This window comes from Mustela nigripes, chromosome 4 (genome assembly GCF_022355385.1).
Source record: "Mustela nigripes isolate SB6536 chromosome 4, MUSNIG.SB6536, whole genome shotgun sequence".
In the NCBI taxonomy this organism is placed as follows: Eukaryota; Metazoa; Chordata; class Mammalia; order Carnivora; family Mustelidae; genus Mustela; species Mustela nigripes.
This window is the reverse complement of record NC_081560.1, coordinates 139,027,310-139,054,986: the sequence shown is the minus strand read 5'-3', so window position 1 is coordinate 139,054,986 and position 27,677 is coordinate 139,027,310. Positions and strand designations below refer to the sequence as shown.

The following is a 27,677-nucleotide window of genomic DNA, read 5'->3' as shown; positions in this document are numbered from 1 at the left end:
TAAAGATTCTTTTCTCCTTTTAGAGATCCAGTAACTTTTCTTTTTTGTTATTTTTTGTTGGTTATAGCTCTTTAATCCACATAGAATTGGTTTTCCAGCATGATGTGAGGTACAGTTTTTTTTTTTTTTAAAGATTTTATTTATTTATTTGACAGACAGAAATCACAAGCAGGCAGAGGCAGGCAGAGGCAGGCAGAGAGAAGAGGAAGCAGACTCCCTGCTGAGCAGAGAGACTGATGTGGGACTCAATCCCAGGACTCTGGGATTATGACCTGAGCCGAAGGCAGAGGCCTTAACCCACTGAGCCACCCAGGTGCCCCGGTACAGGTGTTTTTATTCTTCATTTGATTAATGCTTTGAATTTCTGTGAGTTCTATCATTGTTGAAATGCAGTTTTCAAACTTTAGCAATTTCTGTAGGCTAATGGTTCTTGATTCATTGAGGGATTTAAGGACTTTTAAAGATGACAAAAAAAAAAAAATACTTGAGTTACAAAATACATTTTAGCTGTGAAAAAATAACCTCTTACCTGACCAATCTAAATCATCCCATCAGAGTTTAACATTTGGACAGCATTTCTGATTAGCCTTTTGTTAGTAGAGCAAAAGCATTTGTATTTTCTGGAAATAACATTTATTCATGAAGAAAATTATGGTAGAAATCTGTGTAAACAGTGAGAAGATTCTAGACTTTTCAGACAGCCCAGATTTTGAAAAAGCCTTGTGCTTTGGCAGGAGCCCAAGAGAGTAAGTGTCTGCATCTGCTTCATTCTAGAAGCCTTCCCAAAGAGTTACTGTAAAGCAGCCAAGAGAACAGTGTATTTCACTACTGTGTGGTTCTGGAAGTATCTGGAAGCTTGTGGCAAACTTGAGGGAGGAGAATGTTAGTTTCTGTGGTGATCTCTTTTTTATTCAAGAAGGGGGAAGGGATTTTGTTTTTGTATTTTGTTTGTTTGTTTTGGCGGTATAGGGAGCTTTCCAATGTGGACTTTAACCTGTTGGTTTAGGTGAAGTCACTTGGAAAGAGTCAGAAGTGCCTGCTCAAAGAGGAATAGGGAAACAAGAAGAGTAACAAATGGGAGCCTGTTACTGGGGCAAGAAGTTCTGTAATAGTAACGTACTCTTCTGTAAAGTAATGAGGACTTAGAAGTATGTGATGGTGAAGGAGCAAGAAAAGAGTGCTATTGGGACATTTGGGAAAGAAGGGTAAAATCTTTTCTGATGGTTAGTTGATATTTGCACCTGCTGTGAAGAATTTGTTCTAGAAAAGTCAGTGCTACCAGGGACAAAGAAAAAAGAAGAGCTTTGCTGCCAGCTTAAAAAAAAAAAAATTCCATAGCTGTGTACTAGGCTAAGCATTTTTACATAGAACATAGTAGATAGAAAAACCTCAACACTAGGTTCCTTGAGAGAAATTGCTAGTGTAAATCGACAGGCTGTTTATTCTTTTTGGATTCTGTACAACTTTTTAAAAATAACAGCTTTTATTGAGATATAATTCATGTACCATACAGTTCACCCATTTAATGGTCATGATTCAGTGGTTTTTAGTACTTTTACTGTGTTCTTCAACCATCAATTACCACAGTCAATTTTAGAATGTTTTCATCACTCCAAAATCTACTTTTTTTTTTTTTTTTTTTAGATTTTACTTATTTATTTGACACACAGAGATCACAAGCAGGCAGAGGAAGGCTGAGCAGAGCCCGATGCTGGGCTCGATCCCAGGATCCTGAGATCATGACCTGAGGGGAAGGCAGAGGCTTTAACCCACTGAGCCACCCAGGCGCCCCAACTTTTTTTTTTTTTTAATTAAAGTAGGTTCCGTGCCCAGCGTGGAGCCCAGCACGGGGCTTGAACTCATAATCCTGAGCTCAAGACCCGAGTTGAGATCAAGAGGCAGACACTTAACCAACTGAGCCACCCAGGCGCCCTGAAAATGTACAACTTTTAATTGAACTTGTTTTAAAATTGAAAGCCATGTAGGGAAAACATGGAACAAGTTAGGAATTTAAAGGATAAAGCAGTGGCTCTGAAAACCTTTTTTCCCCTTTAAAACATTCTAACATTTCAGAATGTAGTTTGGTAATATTTAAATTAAATTACTTTAATGGAGTAGTATATTTTTATGGGAAATTCATGGGTTAGATGTAGATAACAGAAAACTTATTTTTCAGGCTATATGAAAGAGTTACTATCTAATCATTATAATTATAGTAGTAACTAAGGAGAAAACAAACTTGGGTTGAATTTTTAAGCATAAATATCAGGTGATAACAAACCTTTATATTTTTCTTTAAGTAGTTGTATGAAAAGTAAGATAGTAGCTTGTTAATTAAATTATTAAATCAACTTTTAAGAATTAACAACAGTCTATGGGCAACCTTAGTGTCTGACATACATTTTGTTCATAGAAAAAATCAGTTAGGAACTTTTCCTACCTTACTTTTTGTTGTTGTTGCTGTTGTTTTAATGACCCTATTTCTCTTGTAGGTGTGTGATCCTGAAAAATTAAGTCTTCCAAGATGATCTGGTGTATTTTAATTGTTGGGGTTCTACTTCCCCAGTCTTTGGCCCATCCAGGCTTTTTTACTTCAATTGGTAAGTCTTACTATTTTTTGGTTTGTATTGATCTTGCATTTAAAAAATTACAATTTTTTAGTTTTTTTTTTTAAGATTTTATTTCTTTATTTGACACAGAGAGACAATAAGCAAGGGGAGTGGCAAGGGAAAGGCAGATAGGCAAGTGAGAGGAAGAAGCAGGCTCCCTGCTGAGTAATGCAGCTCTATCCTAGTATCCTGGGATCATGACTTGATCGGAAGGCAGCTGCTTAACCAACTGAGCCACCCAGGCGCCCCATTTTTTTAGTGTTTTTAAATCAGTAAAAACAAATAAGTGTGTTCCCAGAGACTGAAGCATTGATTTAGTTCCTTTCCCCTACAAGTCTCTGTTTTTAAAATTTAATTTAAAAATTTTTTTCTGATCACAAAAGCAGTACATTTTCAGGTTAAAACTTAAGAAAATTGGGGCATCTGGGTGGCTCAGTGGGTTAAGTCTCTGCCTTTGGCTCAGGTCATGATCTCAGGGTCCTGGGATTGAGTCCCACATTGGGCTCTCTGCTTAGCAGGGAGCCTACTTTCCCCTCTATCTCTGCCTGCCTTTCAGCGTACTTGTGATTTCTGTCTGTCAAATAAATAAGTTTTTTTTTAATTTTAAGAAAATTTAGAAAAGCATATCAAGAAAATTCTTTGTTAATGAGTCCACTTAGATAATTTAATAGTTTTTTTTAATGCACAGGTACAATTAATACACTGTACATTATTTCATAACCTGCTATTTCCATTTAAGAATCTACTATGAACACAAGTTACTTTTTTTCTATATCATAATTTAAAAAAAAATCTTTGAAGGTATTACTAAAATAGCATATGGTTAAAGAAGAAACAAAGAAAAATACGTAGAATGTAAGACTTCCACATGTCCTCTTTCCCCCAGAAATATTTTTCATGTTTGATATGTATCCTTTTTTAAGTTTTCCTATATGCATACTTCATCTGCCTTAAATGAGATGTTTTCCTTCATGCTGTTAACCAGTTTTACCCTTGTGTGATTGGAGTGCTAACGAAAACACAAGTATTATATTTTTATTATCTAATTTTGTGATATAAAATGAGGAGTCTTCTTATCCCACTATAACTGAACATGGATGCTTTGAATTTCATTTGTAAAATGTACCTTTTGTTAGTGTGGTTTAGTTTATTGGATGAAAATTTAATTCTAATCAGTCTCAATAACAAAAAAAGGTGAGAGCAGAGGTAGGGAAGAAGAAAAAGTAGTGTTGTTTTGTAATTTAAAAACAAATTTTTAGAACAATTTGCCAATGTTGTCCAATTTGCAGAATGAAGTAGCTTGAAAGTTAGAATTGGAACACAATTGTCTTTGTTTATTTAATTAAAAAGAAAAAAGATGTTTTCTCCAACATATATGAGTTTAAAATCAGTTCAATCTTATCAAAGAATGAAGCATTCCTTTTTTTTTTTTTTTTAAGATTTTATTCATTTATTTGAGAGAGAAAGCATGAGAGAGGGGAAGGTCAGAGGGTGGAGCAGACTCCGTGTGGAGCTGGGAGTCTGTTGCGGGACTTTATCCTGCTACTCCAGAATCATGAGCTGAGCCGAAGGCAGTTGCTTAACCAACTGAGCCACCTAGGTGCCCCAGAATGAAGCATTCTTGATCATTTTTAAATTATTCTAAAATACTTGTGTTGACCAATGTGGGTATTTGATAAACCTTCCCTTCTTCTCCTTCTAGGTCAGATGACTGATTTGATCCATACTGAGAAAGATCTGGTGACTTCTCTGAAAGATTATATTAAGGCAGAAGAGGACAAATTAGAACAAATAAAAAAGTAAGCAAAGGGTTCTACTTATTAGGATTTGACTCCACCTGGATATTTTTGTTCGAGAGCTAAAACATTCTTTGAGTGGAAATGGAAGCCACCTGTCTTAAAAACTGGCTGAAATGGCTAAAATAGGAACATTGAAAACAAGAGTTAGGCCTGGGCCAAGAGTTTAGATAAGGATATAACTGGATATAGGTGTTGAATGACAGTTTCTCAAAATAGTTGCTAATATCTTCTGTCTTCTTCTAACCTCCCTAATTAAGTCATCTTCTAGAGCAGTTTTCAAATTCTGTTTATCCTTCACTCCTTTGATGCCATTCTAGAGATTACAGTGATAAATACGTTAATTATTAATTGATACAAGTTTTCCTTACCTGCTGATTTATTTTTAACTGACTCAGGCTCAGAGTTAATCCTGACTTGAGAATTCCTGCCTTTTATTTAGTGAGTAGCTGAGTACTCCGGGTTTTTTTTGTCTATTTGTTTTAAAATATAGTTTTTAGATACTGAATCTAAAATTTTGGTGTTATATTTGATTTAAATGAACATGTTACTGAAGTTCGATTGGGCTAATTTGTATTTTATAACCAATTATTTGGCTTTAAGGGCCTGTGGGGAGATGAATTTTTAGACCCTTAGTAGAGGGATCCAGTCACACCTTTTCTAAGATAGGTTCCATTTACTGTAGCCATTTGAGAGAAACAAAACTAAAAGAAAAAGACTTGTTACATTTTTCTTTTACCAAGCTAGATTTTACCCATAACAGTCTTGCTTTTTAAAAAATTTATAATTTCATTTTAAAAAGTTTTTAAATACAGTTTTCACTCATAAACCTCTGGTCTTTTTTCTGAGTGCTTTATTAAGTTGTGTTCTCCTTATTAAGTGTATGTGTGCTCCATTTATATGTCTTATGTGTATAGATGGGCAGAGAAGTTAGATCGACTAACCAGCACAGCGACAAAAGATCCAGAAGGCTTTGTTGGGCACCCTGTAAATGCATTCAAATTAATGAAACGTCTGAACACTGAATGGAGTGAGTTGGAGAATCTGGTCCTTAAGGATATGTCAGATGGTAAGTCAGAGGGTAAGATTAAGGAGCCAAAAGAAGTAAGACAATATTGCTGCCGTGTGTGGAAATGCCAATACTAATAAATTCATTTCCCAGAACATCATGTGTTCGGTGTTATAACTAAATTGTTGCAGAGATATATTTGGTTTGACTGGAGTTAGTCTATATCCTGAATTCCTTAATTTAAAAAAAGAGAATAAAAACTGGAAACAAATAAGCACCAAACAAAAGTTTATCAATTATTTGACATATAGTTTCATTTCTGAGAGTAATTGTTCCCATTTTAGGATTATCTTCAGATGTCAAAAATTTATGGATAAATCTCCATCATCTCATCTATTGTTCATGTATTGGGTGTTAGCTGTGTTCTATATAGTATTTTGAATCTTAGACTTCTTTTACTTCGACAATAAATTGAAAAACTAAGACTGCGAACAGTAACAATGAAGGTCTTTCTAATTAAAACAAAGTTGTATTTGGAGTATTGAGGTGTTTTAGATATTTTAGTAGCAGACACAGAAAACTAAGCCTGGAGTTTAGGAACTAGAGGGGATATGCTTAGATAAAATACTTGTTCAGTGACTGGAGGTGGAATGAAAAAAAGCAAGAAGAAGGGAGAGAACTGAGTTAACTATGTAAATGAAAATACTCCAAGGGTGCTTATGAGTGTTTCTAAGCGGTCAACTATTAGGCAAAGGACAGAAAGCCTCGAGGAGAAAAATTAAGGCAAGCCCTTGTGAAAACTGCATTGTGTGAAGGAAATACCAGGGATTATTTGCTCTCTTACGTAGCACCATGACAACATTTTTAAAGTCCTGTATTTGTGTGTGCACACACATATACACATTTATTTATTTATTAAAGATTTTATTTATTTATTTTGACAGAGATGACAAGCAGGCAGAGAGGCAGGCAGAGAGAGAGAGGAGGAAGCTGGCTCCCTGTGGAGCAGAGAGCTGGATTCGGGGCTCGATCCCGGGACCCTGGGATCATGACCTGAGCTGAAGGCAAGAGGCTTTAACCCACTGAGCCACCCAGGCACCCCTACACATTTATTTATTAACTTAATTTTTTTAAAATTCTCAATTTTTTGATTTTTATGACCTAAGTTCTTTTATAAGGTAAACCTTGAGACTTTGATGTTCTAATCTGTGGTAGTCATCCCATAGTGTTATAATACATACATTTTTCCTCTTTTTTAGGGATGGGATTTAAGCAACTTCTTGGATTTATTTGGAGTCATAAAACAATCTGTAAAACTTGTTGTAAAACTCCATGTGGACATTGTGACTTAAAGGATTGGTCTTAAAGGATTGGTCTTAAAACTAAAAAATATGCTTGATACAAACTTTAGCCCTCTCCTAGCTAGTTGTTCATTTGTACATTTTCATTAACATAAAAATGCCTGGCTGATCAAATACACACACAAAAATTTTTTGCTGATCAAAATACACAGTTGCCTGTAAGTAAGTGTGAGAGGAGGGAAGTTTTATACCTAACTTTTATTTGCAAATGACGACATTATTATTAAAATTTTAAATTACTTGTTTAGGTGTTTTTGGTTCCTTAAGGAGTATTTAGCATCCATTCTCCTTAGGGTACTTATCATAATTATTTTATTAGTTTGGTTTTTGCTATATTTTATATAAAATCGTTTAAAATTAAAATTAGGGGTGCCTGGGTGGCTCAGTGGGTTAAGCCTCTGCCTTCAGCTCAGGTCATGATCCCAGGGTCCTGGGATCGAGCCTCACATGGGGCTCTTTGCTCCGCAGGGAGCCTGCTTTTTTGTCTCTCTCTGCCTGCCTCTCTGCCTACTTGTGATCTCTCTGTCAAATAAATAAATAAAATCTTAAAAAAAAATTAAAATTAGATTAAAATTAAAGCAAATCTTGGTTGATCACTATATTCAGTAATTTAACAGATCTAAATATATTTTAATAAGTGATCCACTTTATAATCTTAAACATGTAATTAATCTCTCTCCCCCCTCAAAGGATTATACCAAACTTTGTATATTTACATATTTATATAATGAGTGACACATGGAAGAAGAAAATAGAACTTTTTAAAAATGCATACATTTTATTTACCATCTGTTATCCTAAAATATAATTGGTTGCTAACGGATGTCATTTTCAGATCCGTAAATCCATTTTTCAAGCTTAGTGGAGGCTCTTTTGTGTAACTAAAGATTCAGTTATGTTGATTTTTACCTAATATGACATGATTTATGCAATGACTTCAGATTACTTAAGTGACATTAGGATTTGGGAAGATGGAATAAGTTAGAGGTATTTCAGGTCTTAATGTATTTAGTTTTTTCTTGTTGAGCATGTGGAACTTTAATGGCATGGTAGGAAATTATAATAAAATTAATTTTGAAAAATCCTTGTGAGCACTGTATATTGCAAATTGGAAGTCTATTCTAGAGTCTTTCTTTTTCTTTTCTTTTTTTTTTTTTTTTTAATTTCAAGGCTTTATCTCTAACCTAACCATTCAGAGACAATACTTCCCTAATGATGAAGATCAGGTTGGGGCAGCTAAAGCTCTGTTGCGTCTCCAGGATACCTACAATTTGGATACAGACACCATCTCAAAGGGTAATCTCCCAGGTAAGAATTCTTCTAGCATATATAACATTTATTACCTAGTTGTTCTATTCAGTCCATTAAAATGTTAATCTAGAAGAAAACTTTTGCATTTTAAGACTTTTAACATTAATTTATTTCACAGTCTTTGAAGACAAAGACTCTCTTTCCCTAGGACTTAATAGTTGTGGGTAAGTTTATAGCTTGTTACTGTGAAAGCTTAATATTATAGGAACTTAACTTTAGGCATTTTTTTGCCTGGAAAAAAACAATCAGTTTTCCTCATGTTTTTCTTTAGAACATCAAATGTTTGTGTGTAAAGTTATAAAGGAATTGATAAAGTTTATATGTTTAATAATTTAAAAACCAAGACATACCGGGTGTACACAGATTTTTAAAGTGATTTTTTTTGTTGTTTTTGTTGTTGTTTTGTTTTGTTTTGTCAGAGAGAGTGCACAAGCAGGGGAAGTGGCAGGCAGAAGGCAGACACTTCCATGTGTCACTCAGGTTTCCTGCTGAGCAAGGAACCCGATATGGGACTTGATCGCAGGACTCTGGGATCATGACCAGAGCTGAAGGCACTTAGCTGAGCCACCCAGGCATCCCTTTTTAAAGTGTTCTATAATGAACATCCTGCTTTATGACCCATTTTTGGCAAAACCTTCTATTTAGGTTACAGCTGGTTTCATGATAATTTGCTTTAAAAATCTTTCATTGTACAAAAAGTATATAACAAAATTTGTCATCTTAATCACTTTATTTTTCATCTTAATCACTTTTAAATGTGTGGTTTAGTGGCGTCACATACATCCACACTGTTGTGCACCCATCACCAGCATCCATCCCCAGAGGTCTTTCCATTTTGTAAAACTAAAACTGTACCCATTAAACAATAACTCCCCATCCCCTGTTTTCCCTAGCCCCATCATTTTGCTTTGTTTCTATAATTTTGACTGTTCTAAGTATCTCATATAAATGGAATCATACAGTAATTGTCTTTTTGTGATGGACTTATTTCACTTAGCATAATGCTCTCAAGGGTCATTCACATTGTAGCAAATGTCAGAATTTCCTTATTTTTTAAGGCTGAATAGTAATACGTAGTGTGTGTATATATCTATATATGTATATATACCATATTTTGCTTATTTCGTCCATCAGCAGGACACTTGAGTTGCTTCCATGTGTTAGCTAGTGCAAATAGTGCTGCTGTTAACATGGATGTGCAGATAGCCTGTCAAAACCCTGCCTCCCATTCTTTGGGTAGATACATAGAAGTGTAATTGCTGGATCCTATGGTAATTCTATTTTTAGTTTTTTGAGGAAGTGCCTTACTATTTTCTGCAGTAGATATATTATTTTACATTCCCGCCAACAGTGCACAAGGGTTCCAAATTCTCCCCCTACTCTTCAACACTTGTTATTGTCTCTTTCTTTGATGGTAGCCATCCTTATGGGTGTGAGGTGATATCTCATTGTAGTTTTACATTTCCCTATCAGTGATGTTGAGCGTCTTTTCATGTGCTTTGCAGCCATCTGTATTTCTTTCTTGGAGAGAGGTTTATTGAAGTCTTTTGCCCACTTTTTTTTGTTTTTTTGAAGATTTTATTTATTTGAGAGGGAGAGAACAAGAGAGAGAGAGAGAGAGAGAGCACGAGAGAGCACAAGAAGAGGAAAGTCAGAGGGAGAAGCAGACTTCCTGCAAGCAGGGAGCCCAATGTGGGACTCGATCCTGGGACTTCAGGATCATGACCTAAGCCGAAGGCAGTCGCTTAACCAACTGAGCCACTCAGGTGCCCTTTTGCCCACTTCTTAATTAGTTTTTTGTTGTAGTTGGTTTAGGAGTTGTTTACATATGCTGGATATTAATCCCTTATGAGACACATGATTTGGAAACATTTTCTCTTATTCTGTGGATTCTTTTTACTCTGTTGATTATGTCTTTTGATGCATGAAGTTTTAAATTTTTCATGAGGTCCACTTTATTTTTTCTTTGGTTCCATTTGCCTTTAGGATCATATACAAGAAATTGTTGCCTCATCTAATGTCATGAAGCTTTTCTCCTATGTTTTCTTCTTAAGAGTTTTATTGTTTTAGGTCTTACATTTAGGTCTTTTATCCATTTTGAGATAATTTTAACATGTGTTAGTGTAAGGGTCCAACTTCATTTCTTTTGCTGATGGATATCCAGTTTTTCCAGCACCATTTGTTGAAAAGACTATCCTCTCCCCATTGATTGGTCTTGGCACTCTTGTCAAAAAGTATGTGATCATGTATGTGAGGGTTTATTATAATCTGGGCCCTCTGTTCTATTCCATTGATCTTTATGCCTTATTAATACCACACTGTTCTGGGATGCCTGGATGGCTCAGTTGGTTGGACAGCTGCCTTTGGCTCAGGTCATGATCCCAGAGTTCCCAGATCGAGTCCCGCATCGGGTTCCCAGCTCCACGGGGAGTCTGCTTCTCCCTCTGACCTTCTCCTCGCTCATGCTCTCTCTCATTGTCTCTTTCTCAAATAAATAAATAAAATCTTAAAAAAAAAAAACAAAACCACACTGTTCTGATGACTGTAGCCTTTTTTTTTTAAAGATTTTATTTATTTAATAGGGCATGAACAAGGGTGAGGAGGGGCAGAGGGAGGGGGAGAGGCCGACTCTGCTGAGCCAGAAGCAGGGCTTGATTCCAAGACACTGAGAGCATGACCTGAGCCAAAGGCAGAGGGAGGCAGATACTTAATCAGCTGACCCACTCAGGTGCCCCTGAAGACTGTAGCTTTGTAGTAAGTTTTGAAATCTAGAAGTTTGAGTTCTCCAGTTTTATTCTTTTTCAAGATTGTTTTGACTGTCTCTTGAAATTACATACGAATTTCAGGATGGGTTTTTCTATTTCTGCAAAGAATGTCATTGGGATTTTGATAGGGATTGTATTTAATCTGTAGATCAGTTTGGATAGATAGTCTTGCCATTTTAATAGTATCAGGTCTTTCAGTCCATGAACATGGGATGTGTTTCTACTTATTTATGTCTTCTCTTATTTCAGCAATGTTTTGTGGTGTTCATTGTATAAGTCTTTAACCTCCTTGGTTAATTCCTAAGTATTTTATTCTTAGAATTGTTTTAGTGGGGATGACTGGGTAGCTCAGTCAGTTAAAATGTCTGCCTTTGGCTGAGGACGTGATCCCATGGTCCTGCGATCAAGCCCTGCATTGGGCTCCCTGTGCAGTGGAGTCAGCTTCTCCCTTTGCCTGTCCTTTCCTGTTCTCTCTCTCTCTGTCTCTCTCTCTCAAGTAAATAAATAAAATCTTTCTCGAGGTAATGACTGTTCTGAATTTGGTTGTATTCATTTGTCTCTTTATTCTTTACTACATACATTGTTGTGTTTTAAAATTTTAAATAATCTGTGTATCTTCCTGCAACCTTTTTCACTCAATTTTTTTTTGAGTAAACTCCTCTAATTGCTGTATGGTATTATATGACAGAATTGATTTATTCATTCATGCATGGATGGACATTTTGGTTATCTCCAGTTTTTTTGCTGTGTCAAACAAGATTTCAGTAAACATCCTTGTTTATGTATTCTTTGGCTAATGTAATGCAAATATTTCCTTAGGGTATAAGAAGACAGGGTTTAAGCGCCCCTTGTTTTTTTTGTTTTCTTTTTAAGATTTTATTTATTTATTTGACAAAGAGAAATCACAGGCAGAGAGGCAGGCAGAGAGAGAGAGGGAAGCAGGCTCCCCACTGAGCAGAGATCCCGAGATGGGGCTTGATCCCAGGACCCTGAGAGCCAATGGCAGATGCCCAACCCACTGAGCCACCCAGGTGCCCCGAGCCCCTTGGTTTTATCTCTTAAATCTATTTCCCCCACTCCCATTCCACTGATGTAGTTGGAAAAACGTGGCTATGTGTTTTATGGAATGTACATGTTGGAGTTGCCCGATTTTTTCTTTTGTGTTACTTTTGTGTTAATTTGTTACTCTAACTCCTGTATTTCCTATGAACTGGTCAGAGCTGGAGTCTCAAGTTAGATGCAAGTTTTTTAATTAACTCCATAGGTGGCGCTCTGAACTTTCTGTTGACTTGCATGACTAGCCACCCAACATCTCATCACACTTTTTGTGTGACTGATGAGTAGCTTTGGTGGTGGGAGACTGATTAGTCCATATGAAGTTTTCCATGTGTTTTCTTGGAATTGTTTTTGCAGACTTTGATGATCCTTGCCTAGAACTATTAGGGGTTGAAAATGGTGATTTTCTTATCCCATCATTCCTTCTACTTTTATTGGCTGGAATTCTATCAGTAAGAACTTTTTTTCAGGAACCATTTTTTTATACTGAACCAGAGTTTGTATGTGAAGGGCAAGATAAATTCTTGATTATTATTCTTGTGTCAATTTTCAGAATGAGTTAATGTCATAATAACTTATAGTAGTGACCAGCGATTTTTATCTGAAGTATCATTACAAACTCATGGATTTTTTATATATTTTTATATTTCAGTCCATTATTATTATTCATTTGATGCCCAGTTATCCTATTTGAGGTCAGGGGGATCCTCTTTATACTTGATCTTACCAAAAGGCTGAGAAGTGATGGGGGGGGGTGGTCCTTTTTAGATGGGCTAATTTGTCCTTTTGAAATTATCCTGTTATTCTTTGCTATTAAGGAAATTTAATTTTTGGCAGTTTTTTCCAAGCTTATCTTATAGATTTCTACCCTAAAGCAGGAAGAATCTGGCCTTGTCGTAGTGAACCTTGATTCTTTTTAATTGGGAATGATACAGGGAGTGGAGTGTAGCTAGGTTCTAGGGACTGTCTGTTGCTATTTGTCATTGATTCTAAGTCTTCAGTGGACAGAGATAGGAAATATGTGAGTTCATGTTAATTTCCAATTCAAATGTAAGATTATAGGGTTTATACTTACATCTCTTTTGTGTCAAAACTCTTGGTTCCAGTGACATTAAACATAATTAGTTTTTTGTATTATCCTATAATAGACCTAAAATAATTTCAGAATAACCGTACTTATATTGTTAGTAACATTGTATGGCAGGCATATATTTAGCTTTTAAGAAACTCCCTAATTTTTTGTACCATTTTACATTCCTTTCATCAGTATGATTTCTTCTACATATTTCAAACACTTGGTGTATTAAAAGTCATTTTAATCTTAGCCATATAATGGGTGTATAGTGGTATCTCATTGTTTAATTTACATTGTTATATGTATGTAATAACTGATGACTAACAATGAACATCTTTCCCTGTGTTTATTGGCTAGTCATATCTATTCTTCGGTGAAGAGTCTAAGAGTTTTCTATATATTTTGGATTAAGTTTTTTATCAGATAAATGTGTTGTGAATATTTTTAACCAGTCTCTTGTCTTTTTATTTCATATTAGTGCCTTTTAAGAGAGCAGTTTTAAATTTTGATTATTTAATTATCAATATTTTATTTTTTAGAGGTGGGGGAGGGACGGGAGAGGGAGAGAGAGAATCCAAGTAGGCTTCTGCAGAGCCCCAACATGGGACTTGATCTCATAACCCTGAGATCATGACTTGAGCCGAAATCAAAAGTCAGATACTTAACCAACTGAGCCACTCAGGAGCCCCAGTATTTTTTTCACTTATGCGTAGTGCTTTGGTATCAAATCTAAGAAATCTTTTTTTTCCCTGAGGTCTGACATATTCTTCTTCTGTTTTTTTATCTAGAAGTTTCGTAGTTTGAGATTTCACGTTAAGCTATAGGATACATTTTGAGTTGCTTTGTATGTTCTATGCAGTAAAGATTGATTTTTTTAAAAAATATGAATACTTAATTTCTTGAACAACATTGAAAAGACTTTCTCCATTGAATTGCCTTGGCATTTGTCAAAAATCACTTGGTGTATCTCTTGACTTGATTCTATTCCATTGATTTATATATCTACCTGTAATTAATACCAAACAGTCTGAACTATAGCTTGTGGGTTTTTTTTTTCTTTAAAGATTTTACTTAATTTTTTGAGAGAGCGAAAGCAAGCCCAAGTTGGGGGGAGGGCCAGAGAGAGAGAGAGAGAGAGAAGTAGACTCCCTGATGAACAGGGAGCCCAATGTAGAGCCCAGTCCCAGGACCCTGGGATCCTGGATGATGACCTGAGCCAAAGGCAGATGCTCAAACACTGAGCCACCCAGGTGCCCCTGAACTATAGCTCTATAGTAAGTATTGAAATCAAGCAGAATAAGTCCTCCAGCTCTGTTCTTTGGTAAAATTGCTTTGGCTATTCTAGATTCTTTGAATTTCCATATAAATCTCAGAATCAGTTTGTCAGTTTCCAAAAAAAAGTGCCTATAGGAATTTTGATTGGGGTTGGGTTGAATCTTGCAAAGAATTTGGGCAGCATTGTCATTTTAACAATACAGACTTTTTCTAATCCATGAACACATTATATTTCTCCATTTATTTAAGGCAAAGAAATTGGGGTAGGAGACAAGATACTTTGACCTTAAGGTTAAACCACCATGAGTCTAACAGTTACTGTTTGACCATTGGTGTCAAAAGTTGGAACAGGGGCACATGGGTGGCTCAGTGAGTTAAAGCCTCTGCCTTCGGCTCAGGTCATGATCCCAAGGTTGTGGGATCGAGCCCTGCATTAGGCTCTCTGCTCAGCGGGGAGCCTGCTTCCTTCTCTCTCTCTGCCTGCCTCTCTGCCTACTTGTGATCTCTGTCAAATAAATAAGATCTTAAAAAAAAATCCTTTCCCCACTTCCTCTTTCTCCTCCTCTTTTACCCCCCTTAAAAAAAAAGAAAACTAAAAAAGATTCCTTTATTTATTTGCAAGAGAGAGACTGAGTGTTGTTGGGGGGTAACTATATATAACCTGTGGTTACATATCGGTTTTTCCTATATGTAACTACCATTTTAATAGTTTTTCTCTTTCCACTGTTTATTTTTGAAAATAAAAGCAAATAGGTACTTATTTCTGTTCCTTCTCAAAATAAACACAAAGCATGGTAAAATACTTTGTATACCATGGTGTTTTAATTTATTGATATACCCTAGATATCAATTCATATCATATATAGAAATCTTCATTTCTCTTTATGTCTGTATTTTAATCTATTTTTGCGGAGGTACTATAGTTGATAAAATCAGGCCTATATGATGATCATTTGGTTTGTTTCTTGTCTTTGGCTATTATAAAAATAATGCTGCCAGTATCCTTGTACATATATTTTTGTTTTTTTGCTAAGTGATCTTTTTTTTTTTTTTAAGATTTATTTATTTATTTGACAGAGATCACAAGTAGGCAGAAAGGCAGGCAGAGAGAGAGGAGGAAGCAGGCTCCCTGCTGAGCAGAGAGCCTATGCGGGACTTGATCCCAGGACCCTGGGATCATGACCTGAGCTGAAGGCAGAGGCTTTAACCCACTGAGCCACCCAGGCGCCCCTTTGCTAAATGCTCTTTGGAATATTTTTTCTAGAAGTGATGCCACTGAGTCAAAGAATAAATGCATAGGAAATTTTGCTAATAGTGTCCCAGTTTCCCTCCATAATGGTTGTATCATTTTGCATTTCTTTTTTTTTTTCAAGATTTTATTTATTTGACAGAGAGAGACACAGTGAGAGTGGGAACATAAGCAGATAGTGAGAGAGGGAGAAGCAGGCCTCCCGCTGAGCAGGGAGCCCAATTCGGGGCTAGATCCCAGGACCCTGGGATCATGCCATGAGCCGAAGGCAGATGCTCAACGACTGAGCCACCCAGGTGCCCCTCATTTTGCATTTCTACCAATAATATGTGAGAGTGCCTATTTCCTCGCAGTGTGACCAAAAAAATGTTGCCAATGTTGTCAGACTGAGATTTCTGCCAACCTGATAGTTCACTTTATTTTTCTAAATGATTTATTTTCATTTTAGAGAGAGAGTACACACATGAGAGCAGGGGATAGGGAGAGAGAGAATCCCCAAGCAGACTCCCCATTGAGTGTGAAGCCCAACACAGGGCTGGATCCCAGTACCCTGAGATCATGACCTGAGCCAAAATCAATTGTCAGATGCTCAGCTGACTGAGCCATCTAGGCGTCCCAGTTCACTTTTGTTTAGATTGGCTAATATGTATCAATTTCTTTTCTTTTTTTTAAGATTTTATTTATTTATTTGACAGAGAGATCACAAGTAGGCACACGGTTGGGGGGGGGGGGAGCAGCCTCCCTTCTGAGCAGAGAGCCTGATGAGGGGCTTGATTCCAGGACCCTGACATCATGACCTGAGCCGAAGGCAGAGACTCAACCCAGTGAGCCACCCAGGCGCCCCAGTATACCAATTTCTTTATCATTCTTTCTTGTACCTCAGACTTTCCTTGTAGAATGATTTTCCTCATCTTTTAGGTGTGCTTTGGTGTCGCGGTTGGTGGTGTGTCTGACTCTTGGTCCTAAGATCCAGCCCCACATAGGGCTCTGTGCTCAGTGTGGAGTTTGATTGTCTCTCCCCCTGTCCCTTAACACTCTTTCTCTCTCAAATAAATACATCTTTAAAAAGATGTTTTCCTCATCTTTGAAACACATCCTTAAGAAGACTTTACATATATATATATTACATATATATGTTGGCTTTGGATTCTTTGTGCTTCCTGACTCCCAAGTTTTATGTGTTTTAATTCTGGAAAATTGTCTACTTTCACTATTACTTCTTTAGTGCCTCTCCTATATTCTCTCTGTTGTCATCTGATGGGACTCCAACTAGACATACTAGACCTTATTTTTCTTGCTTTTAACTAGCACTTTAATTTTTTTTTTAAAGATTTTATTTTATTTATTTGACAGATCACAAGAAGGCAGAGAGGCAGGCAGAGAGAGAGGAGGAAGCAGGCTCCCCGCTGAACAGAGAGTGGATGCGGGGCTCGATCCCAGAACTCCAGGATCATGACCTGAGCCAAAAGCAGAGGCTTTAACCCACTGAGCCACCCAGGCGCCCCTAGCACTTTCTTTTTTTTTTTTTTTTTTTTTAAAGATTTTATTTATTTGAGAGAGAGAGTGAAAGAGCATGAGAAGAGAGAAGGTCAGAGGGAGAAGTGGACTCCCTATGGAGCTGGGAGCCCAATGCAGGACTCGATCCTGGGACTCCAGGATCATGACCTGTGCCGAAGGCAGTTGCTTAACCAACTGAGCCACCCAGGTGCCCAGCACTTTAATTTTTATCTCTCCTCTGCTACCTCCTGGGTAGTTTGTCCCATGGTAATTTATTCAGCTCCCTCTTTAGGTTTATTATTCCCTCTTTTTTTTTGTCTAACTTGCAATTTAACCTGGCCAGTAAATTTTATTTTATTGATTTTATTTATCACTTCAGGAAGTTCTGTTTTTTTTTTTTCTCCCACTCCTATCTCCCTGGTCTTTCTTTTTTTGGGGGGGGGGGGGGTTTTTTTTTTTTTTTTTTTTCTATTTTTTTTTTATTTCTTTAAACATTTTAATCATAGTTATTTTGTATTCTTAATCTCATAACAGTATCTGAAGAACTTGGGGATATCTAATACTGTTTTAAAATAGTTTTGCTGCTTTTACTCGTAGTGGCTCTTTTCATCTTGTCTTTTATAATTTTGGATTGTGTATACTTCTTGAGATTCTGTGAGGGAATGTTGCAAAACTTGAGCTAAGGGTGCATTTGGCCAAGTATAAATGTTGCTTTTGCTCTCAATTTAACATTTTGACATATTTCTGTCTAGATCTTTCTGGCTTTCCTGTATGGCATTTGAAATTATCTTTCTTAGTTATCTGGGTTGCTCAGTTTGTTAAGTGTCTGCCTTTGGCTCAGGTAGTGATCTCAGGGTCCTGGGATTGAGCCCCATGTTGCCATCGGGCTTCCTTCTCAGTGGGGTGTCTGCTTCTCCTCTCCCTCTGCTCCTCCCCTTCACTCGTGCTCTCTCTCTCAAATAAATAATTAAAAATCTTTAAAAAATTATCTTTTTTAGTGAAAAATGCTATTCGATTATGTTGATATATTGGCCTATACCTTTCCTTGCTTTTAGTTTATTATAGTTTTTAGCTATAGTAGTTGGTTTAGCTACAAAAATTGTTTATACAAGGTGTTTCTTCCCCAATCCCTAGTACTAAACTTAAGAAAATAACAGTATTAATTCATAGGCATGAAATTATTACTCTAGATTTATATTTTGGGATGTCTTAAGAGTAAAGTTACCAGTTTATGCTTCCCTCCCCTATTAAATTTTGCCATTTTATGGTATAATATGATCCAAACTTCTGGAGTCAGAGTGTGCAGATTGCAGTTCTGGCTCTTTGCTGTGTGACCTTGTGCACAGTAGTTAACCTCTATCTTAGCTCCTCATCTGGATTGCTTTGAGAGTTAAATGAGTGACAAATGCCTGGCACATAGTAAGGCTTCAGTAAATGTAGACTGTTTAAAAATATTTTTCTTGGGGCGCCTGGGTGGCTCAGTGGGTTAAAGCCTCTGTCTTCGGCTCAGGTCATGATCCCAGGGTCCTGGGATCGAGCATTGGGTTCTCTGCTCAGCGGGGAGCCTGCTTCCTCCTCTCTCTCTCTGCCTGTCTCTCTGCTGACTTGTAATCTCTGTCAAAAAAATAAAAATCTTCAAAAAAATTTTTTTTTCTTCAAGGTTGTTGTAATTTCATATTTCTTTAACAATTAGGCTATTTCCCACTTTTTAATTTTTTTGTTTTAAATCATGTGAACTGTCAAATATCTTTTAACTAGTTTTTTTTTAAAAGTAGGCTCCACACCCAACATGGGGCTTGAATTCCTGACCCTGAGATCAATAATTGCATGCTCTACTGACTGAGCTCCCCAGGTGCCCCTATCTCCTTTTCTTAAGACAGAAGTTTTACTTCACAAACCAGTTGACATACCAACACCAAAAGCATAACTAATTAAGGATTAATTAAGTTAGAGTTCACCAAAATTAAAACTTCTGTATGTTAAAGTATACTATCAAAAAAGTGAAAAGATAACCCATACAGTGAGAGAGACTATGTTGCAATCATCATTCTGATCAGAGACCTGTACCCAGAATATATAAAGAACTGTAAAAATAATAAAAGGAATCAAATTTTTAATATTTTATTTATTTATTTATTTATTTGACAGAGATCACAAGTAGGCAGACAGGCAGGCAGAGAGAGGAGGGGAAGCAGGCTCCCTGCTGAGCAGAGAGCCCGATGCAGGGCTCCATCCCAGGACCTTAAGATCATGATCTGACCCGAAGGCAAAGGCCCAACCCACTGAGCCACTCAGGCACCCCCTAAGAATCAAATTTTTAAATGGGCAAAGGATTTGAGTAGACATTTTCCCAAAGATGATATACAGATGGACAATAAACACATGAAAAGATGCTCATCATCATCATTAGAGAAATACAAATCAAAACCATAATGAAATACTACTTTATACCCAACAGAATGGCTCTAATAAAAACAAATGGACAACAAGTATTAGGATGTGGAGAAATTAGAACCTTCATACATTGCTGGTGGAATTGTAAAATGGTATTAGTACTTTGGAGAACCGTTTGGCAGTCCTGAAAATGTGTTAAGCATAGAGTTGCTTAACAACTCTATGGGACCCGGCAATTCCAGTACTGCCTATAAGAGTAATGAAAACAAATGTCCACTCGGAAACTTTTACATGAATGTACATAGTAGCATTTTTCATAAAAACCAAAAAACTAGAAACCACTTGAATATCCATCAAAATACAGTCTCTCCATACAGTGGACTATTATTTGGCAATAAAAAAGATGCTACACCATGAATGAACCTTGAAAACATGTTGAATTGAAAAGCAGTTGCAAAAGACCCTATGTTAAATGATTCCACTTATATGAAATAACCAAAATAGGCAAATCTGTAGATACAAAAAGTAGATAAGTGGTTGTCTAGGGCTGGGACAAAGAGGGAGATAATGGGTAGTGACTGCTAATGGTTACAGGGTTTCTTTTTGGGGTGATGAAAGTGTTCTAAAATTAGATTGTGATGTAGGTTGCATTACCCTGAATATACTAAAAACTATTGTGTTGTTTGAATGAGTGAACTTTATGATATGTAAATTACATATTATTAATGCTGTTGGAGGGAAGGGAAAAGAGAAAGAGCCAATTTACAGGTCCATCTTTATTCCTGTCCATTCATTTTTTTGTCCAGATTATTGGTTAGGAGTAAGGTATTTGTCCTATGGTGATTCCTGCTGTGCTAGAAAATTGCATGCTTCAACTTAGTTGATGTTTTATTTTGGCATGATGGCTGATAATTGAAGTCTTGGGTTTTCTAGGTCCATGACCCCTATTAGTGTGATTCTTACCATGTTTCATTACCTTGTAGATTGTTCCTTTGTTCATAAATTTAGGATGATTCTTGTTTTTCCTACCTCAGAAGCTTGTCACAAAGTTCAAATGAAAGTGAGATAGCACTTTGAAAGCTGTATAGTCCTAAATAAGTATTTTTAAAGTTCTCTTTATTTTCTTTCCGTAGGAGTAAAACACAAATCTTTTCTAACAGTTGAAGACTGTTTTGAGTTGGGCAAAGTGGCCTATACAGAAGCTGATTATTACCATACAGAACTGTGGATGGAACAAGCACTGAGGCAGCTGGATGAAGGCGAGGTTTCTACCATTGATAAAGTCTCTGTTCTAGATTATTTGAGCTATGCGGTATACCAGCAGGGAGACCTAGATAAGGCACTTTTGCTCACAAAGAAGCTTCTTGAACTAGGTATGTTAATTTGGCCTAAACTTATATATAAGTTGCATATGATAATCATTATATATAAGTGTCAAGCTATATGACAAGATAAATATATATATATATAATTCTGATATATGATTATGTTGCCTTATATGTGTAATTAATATATATAATTCTGAAACATAATTTGTCATATAACTTTGGTACTTTTTTTTCTTTTTCAAGTCTTTATTTAAATTCCAGTTAGCACACAGCGCAATATTAGTTTCAGATGTAGAATTTAGTGATTCATCCCCTACACACAACACCTGGTGCTCAGCACAAGTGCCCTCCTCAATACCTATCACCTATCTGACCCATCCTCCATCATCTCCCCTTCTGCAACCATCAGTTTGTTCCTCTGTGGTTGAGTCTGTTTCTTGTTTTGCCTCTTTTTTCTCCCCTTATGTTCATCTGTTTTGTTTCTTAAATTCTACTTGTGAGTGAATCATACGGTATTTGTCTTTCTCTGACTTACTTCACTTAGCATTATACTCTCTAGCTCCATACATGTGATTGCAGAGTTTTCATTCTTTTTTATGACTGAGTAATATCCACTTGGGTACTTTTTATTTGTTTAAGTCAAGAGACTATCTGTTAGACAAATTTTATCCTCCATTTATCTACTAAATAAATAGCAACTCATTTTTCTTAGCTAACACAGTGGCTGTGTTTCTCTGCGGTATACTTTTTAGGAACTTCAAAATTGTACCTGACCTAACAAACTCAGTCAAAAACGTTTATTTACCATGTTGTCATGTTAAATATTAACCAGTTTCCTTTGAGGAATTTTTTTTAGGAATATTTTAAGATTGTATTTCATATGTAAAAATAGTGATTTGAAGTAAATAGACTGAATATATATTTGTCATATTCAGATGTTAGATAATGCGCTATCCTATGAGGAGTTGGTCACTAGTATTTTGAACTTGTTTCTCTAAATATGATCCAGAGACCACGTGCATCAGAATTACTTGGATGCATATTAGAAATGAAAAATTCCTTGATCTCTACCCCAGACCTACTAAATCAGAATCTCTGGGGGTAGAGTTGAATGCTAATAAGTTCAGGTGGCCTTTGGTCTAAAATGAAGCTTTAAAACTTTTTACTAGTTAGTATTTTTCTGAACAGGTTAATATGTGTATGTTAGAAGAGGCCAATTGTTAAAAGGATTGGTCATCGTCATCTGAAAATGAACTTCTGACAGGTTATTTCTTGGTTGAGTGAATTAATAAATTAAGATAATAGTTCAGATACTCTTTTTTCAGTGTTTTGTAGTGATTTTTTCCCTCCTGACTTAAAGGGTTATAATAGGAAATTTTTAAAAATAGAAAAGATATGGAAGAGTTCCATAAGCCAATCACTGGAAGATACCCACAAATTTTGTTTCCTTATAGTATATATTCCCTTTCCTGCCCATACTCACTTTTCTTTTTCTCTTACAAAATTAAGATCATATTGTATATTACAGCATACATTTAGAGCAGTTTCTCAAAGACAAGTATTTTACAAATCTAAGGCTAGATATCCTAAACACTTCCCGTTAATATCACAAGTGAAGTTTCTATGTATTGTTCTGTGTGTGTGTGTGTGAGTGTGTTGGTTTGGATTTTTTTTTTTTACCCCTCCTCTGGGATGGGTGGAGTAGTTCTCTTTTACCCTACTAAAAGATAGCTTAAAATGATGACTAGCAATTCAGAGGCAGTTAGTGGATTCTGGCCTATTTGAAAATTATAACTTCAATTTCTCTTTTTTCCATCTCAGAATTTTGGAACTGAAATTCTCTTAGCCCTCAGAAGTAGGCTCTGTTCTGCATTTATGATGTATCTGTGGTGAATGTTGCTTTTGAACTGTATACACTCTCTTCCCCATGATTACATTTCAGTCTCAGAAAAATCTTTTCCATTGCTTAAAATAAAGAGAATGAGTAATATTTTAGAATTCATTTGGCTTCAAATTGATCATAATTCATTTGGCTGATTAATAAGTTCTAAAAGTAGAATATTTGATACTTTAAAATAAATGGCTGATTCCTTCTCCAGAACTCTTTTTATATAGGGTGACTGTGTGTGATTTACTTGGGGCAGTACTGGTTTATACCTATTGTTTTGGTACAATAATTTTTTAAAAAAGATTTTTGTTTAGCTATTTGAGAGAGTGCATGTGCAAGCAGGGTAGTAGTGACAATAGAAAGAATCTCAAGCAGGCTTTGTGCTGAGTGTGGAGCTGGAAGCAGGGCTCATTCCACAGTCCAGATCAAACCTGACCTGAAACGAAGTGTTGGTTACTTAACTGACTGAGCAGCCCAGACACCCCTGGTATAATAATTTTTACTAGTACCTCCTTTCACTCTCATAAGTATCCTCGTTTGGACGGTAAATTATATGGTCCTCTATTTTTATATTACTATATTCCGATGCTTGAAAGACTGTAAACTTAACCATGGTCATGCTTTCTTCCTTACCCAATAGATCCTGAACACCAGAGAGCTAATGGTAACTTAAAATACTTTGAATATATAATGGCTAAAGAAAAAGATGTCAATAAGTCTGCTTCAGATGACCAATCTGATCAGAAAACCACACTGAAGAAAAAAGGGGCTGCTGTGGATTACCTGCCAGAGAGACAGAAGTACGAAATGCTGTGCCGTGGGGAGGGTATCAAAATGGTAAAGTGGAAAAGCCAATTGTGTGTATGTGTGAATGTGTGTGTGTGTTTGTACAATAGTTCTAGAGAGAATCAGAGTTCTTTTTTAAGCCTATGTAATAAATATTAGAATTAAAGTATTGTGGTATGTTTATTGTGGGTGTCACACTTAATGTGCTCCAATATTGGTAAAATAGCTTTAGGATAAAGCTTTTGAATCATTATGCTATTTTATTTATTTTTGGTGATATAACTCTTTGCATAGGCCAAAAGAGGCTTATTTTTATAAGACGGAGGATCAGATAATTTAAGGGACATGATAAAGTTTTCTTATATTTTAATGCAAAAGATACTTCTGCAGTCTTAAGCAGAAATAATACACCATCTTAACCTGTCCTATAAAACAAAGAACTCTTCTATACAATAATGTTTTGTGGTTTTGCTCCTATTTGACCTTAACAGGATTGCTTAGTGAAATGTGCTAATCTATTTAAAAAATACTTAAAATGCAGAAAGAGTTTCAGCAGATTTTGACTTTAACATCTATTTTTTTAAATACTCAAATGTGTCTATAAATATCCCTTTATTTATTGTATATCTATATTTATGTATTTTTAACTCAAGAGTACTAGTGCTTCAGGGTGTTAATAGATAAAAGGCCATAAACAAAAAAGTTCAAGACTGGGGAACTTAGGTTTTTGTTCACCCTCCGGGCTTTTCAGAGACTTTTTTTTTAAAGATCTTATTTATTTATTTGTCAGAGTGAGCACAGGCAGACAGAGTGGCAGTCAGAGGCAGACGGAGAAGCAGGCTCCCGCTGAGCAAGGAGCCCAATGTGGGACTTGATCCCAGGACGCTGGAATCATGACCTGAGCTGAAGGCAGCAGCTTAACCAACTGAGCCACCCAGGTGTCCCATCAGAGCCTTTTTATGATAATGTACATTATGGATATGTTATACATTGCTTCCCAACATTAATTGATCTTGCATGGAACCCTTTTTTAAGGTGTATCATGTGGTACTAGTTTTCAGTTGAATGCAGGCATATATAGAAGGAATTAGTGAATTTTTGAAGTACTTTTAAATGTAAACATTTGGGGCACCTGGGTGGCTCAGTGGGTTAAGCCATTGCCTTCGGCTCAGGTCATGATCTCAGGGTGCTGGGATCGAGTCCCACATTGGGCTCTCTGCTCAGCAGGGAGCCTGCTCCCCCCCCCCCCACCGCCTGCCTTTCTGCCTACTTGTGATCTCTCTCTGTCAAATAAATAAAATTAAAAAAAAAAAATGTAAACATTTGAATTGTGTTTCAGGTTTTTTTCTGCTACTCATAAACTCAAGCTGGGCTGTACCTTTTGGTATTGGCAACTTCTTGATATTTGAGGACTTAATATTGACAACTTAATCTCTAACAGCAAATGCATAGATCATATCTATGTTGACACTTGAGAACTAAGTTTATGGACTCCTGGAAGAACATGCTTACTTTTGCTTTGAGTGCTAAAGAATAAATACAAGAATAATAAAACTCTATAAAAGATTTACAAAACTTTTTTTTTAAGTTTCACATCTAAATATTTTATTACATATCTATTGAAGATAAAGACTCAAAAAAATAACCGAAAAACCATTGTCACACCTAAAAAAAAGAGCACTGTATTTCCATAATACCATACATCTGGTTAGTGTTCAAATTTCCAGTAGTAAGCAGATACTTTATTACCTTTAATAACTTTTTTTTAAAGATTTTATTTATTTCTTTGACAGAGACAGATTACAAGTAGGCAGAGAGGTAGGCAGAGAGAGAGGGGGAAGCAGGCTCCCTGCTGAGCAGAGAGCCCGATGCGGGGCTTGATCCCAGCACCCTGAGATCATGACCTGAGCCAAAGGCAGAGGCTTTAACCTACTGAGCCACCCAGGCGCCCCACCTTTAATAACTCTTGAAAAAGAGATCAAAATAGAACCACAGGTATGAAACAGAAGTCTGCTTAATTTACCAATTTGTTGATGTGACACCCCATCAACTCTGCCCCAAAACAAGGATCATCTTCATTATCATAATAGTTAAATTCACTTCATCATTGTATCAAAGACTTAGAATAAACAAACCTTTAGATTTGACTCTAGGTAAATAAAGTACATGGAGAATAAGCATGCATCATTATTTGTCTTAGTAGGTTAGCTAATAATTAAAACAGAGTAGGGGCACCTGAGTGTTCAGTCGGTTAAGCATCTGCCTTGGGCTCAGGTCATGATCCCAGGATACTGGAATGGAGCCTGCTTCTCCTTCTCCCTCTGCTGCTCCCCCTGCTTGTGTGCTCTTACTGTCAAATAAATAAAACCTTCAAAAAAAACCCAAAACTAGTATTATTTTTACTTCATATATGATATACTTGTTTAATCAAGAGAAGAATCAGCAGTGGGTAGTTTATTTAGTTAATATAATATACATTGAAAGGAACATTTATTTGTTTTGTCAATGACTTTTTTTTTTTTTTTTAAGATTTTATTTATTTGACAGAGAGAGAGAGAATACAAGTAGATAGAGAGGCAGGCAGAGAGAGGTGGGGGAAGCAGGCTCCAGTTGAGCAGAGAGCCCCAAGATATGACCTGAGCCGAAGGCAGAAGCTTAACCCACTGAGCCAGCCAGGGGCCCTGGAAATGACTCTATTTTTATTTTTTATTATTTATTTATTTATTTGTTTATTTTTTAAAAGATCTTATTTATTTGACAGAGATCACAAGAAGGCAGAGAGGCAGGCAGAAAGGGGGGAGGGGTAAGCAGGCTCCCCCCTGAGCAGAGACCCCTATGCAGGGCTTGATCCCAGGACCCTGAGACCATGAACCGAGCCAAAGGCAGAGGCTTAATCCATTGAGCCACCCAGGTGCCCCGACTCTATTTTTAATACTCATTAGTAAAAGAACCTGCCTTCCTTAATAAGTTATTTTCTCTTTTTCAGAATTACTCATTTTCATCTTTGTTTTTTAAAACTCAATTTATTTATGCTGCAAGCATCTAACAGCGAGGTATTTAGGAAAACCTGGAGAGGTTTTATTTTGTTTTTCCTTTTAAGAACTTTTTTCTAGGTCCTTCTTAGTTTGTGAAGTTAGGAGCAATGCAGGTCATTCCGTTCATATTTTCATAAAATATTTCATTATTTCATTCATATTTAGACACCTGAACTTTATTTTGATGAGACACGGGTTAAAAGTGAAACCCTACCTTTTTTCTTATTCAAGGCCTACCATTCTCTCCCAGAAAATAATCATTAATAAAACTTAAAAAAAAATAGGGGCACCTGGGTGACTCAGTGGGTTAAAGCCTTCTGCCTTGGGCTCGGGTCATGATCCCAGGGTCTTGTGATCTCTCTGTCAAGTAAATAACTAAACTAAATATTTAAAAATTTTTAAAAAAAAATATTTTATTTGTTTATTTGACAAACGGAGATCACAAGTAGGCAGAGAGGCAGGCAGAGACAGAGAGAGGGGGAAGCAGGCTCCCTGCTGAGCAGAGAGCCCAATGTGGGGGGCTTGATCCCAGCACCCTGGGGTTATGACCTGAGCCGAAGGCAGAGGCTTTAATCCACTAAGCCACCCAGGTGCCCCAAAACTTTTAAAATCTTGATGTCCTGTTTGATGCAAAATACTTGCAGAGTACTCTATTTTATATATTCTTCCATCAATGCTCTTTGTATCCACATGCATGATTATTGTTTCTTTTTTGCATAGGAGCAAGCATTAAAATTCTTATTACTCTAATATGTTTTATCATTTTCTTAACTTTATGTTTAGACTCCTCGGAGACAGAAAAAACTCTTTTGCCGTTACCATGATGGAAACCGGAATCCTAAATTCATTCTGGCTCCAGCTAAACAGGAGGATGAGTGGGACAAGCCCCGTATTATTCGCTTCCATGATATTATTTCTGATGCAGAAATTGAAATTGTCAAAGATCTAGCAAAACCAAGGGTAAATAATTTTTTTCTCTTTTTTTCCTTGATTTACTCTACTGTGTATCAGTTTTGCCTTTGCAAGATTATAAAAATGATAATTAATATGGCATTAACACCATAAATAGTTTTAGATAGGTTGTCACAACATAGTAGAGTTGTAAATAAGCTCTATTTATACTAGTTTTTCCTCAGTTTGTTATTAACACAGATAACATACCCTGCAGCTGGGTTTTAAGCACTTAATTATGAAATTTTTATTCACACTGATTTTTATTCAAAGATGTTTCAGCATCTTCCTG

General features: G+C 36.4%; 1 protein-coding gene across 2 annotated transcripts in view; it reads left to right on the top strand.

Annotated features, from left to right (window-relative positions):
* The window catches only part of P4HA1 (prolyl 4-hydroxylase subunit alpha 1), a 77,256-nt gene that overhangs the window by 13,632 nt on the left and 35,947 nt on the right, over nucleotides 1-27,677 (top strand). For both annotated transcript variants that reach the window (XM_059397726.1, XM_059397725.1), the window contains exons 2-8: nucleotides 2,493-2,600; nucleotides 4,312-4,408; nucleotides 5,323-5,474; nucleotides 7,946-8,083; nucleotides 20,531-20,770; nucleotides 23,254-23,450; nucleotides 27,218-27,394. In XM_059397726.1, the coding sequence (XP_059253709.1) occupies nucleotides 2,525-2,600; nucleotides 4,312-4,408; nucleotides 5,323-5,474; nucleotides 7,946-8,083; nucleotides 20,531-20,770; nucleotides 23,254-23,450; nucleotides 27,218-27,394 (1,077 nt within the window). In that variant the 5' untranslated portion in view covers nucleotides 2,493-2,524. The remainder of the gene's footprint in view (nucleotides 1-2,492; nucleotides 2,601-4,311; nucleotides 4,409-5,322; nucleotides 5,475-7,945; nucleotides 8,084-20,530; nucleotides 20,771-23,253; nucleotides 23,451-27,217; nucleotides 27,395-27,677) is intronic.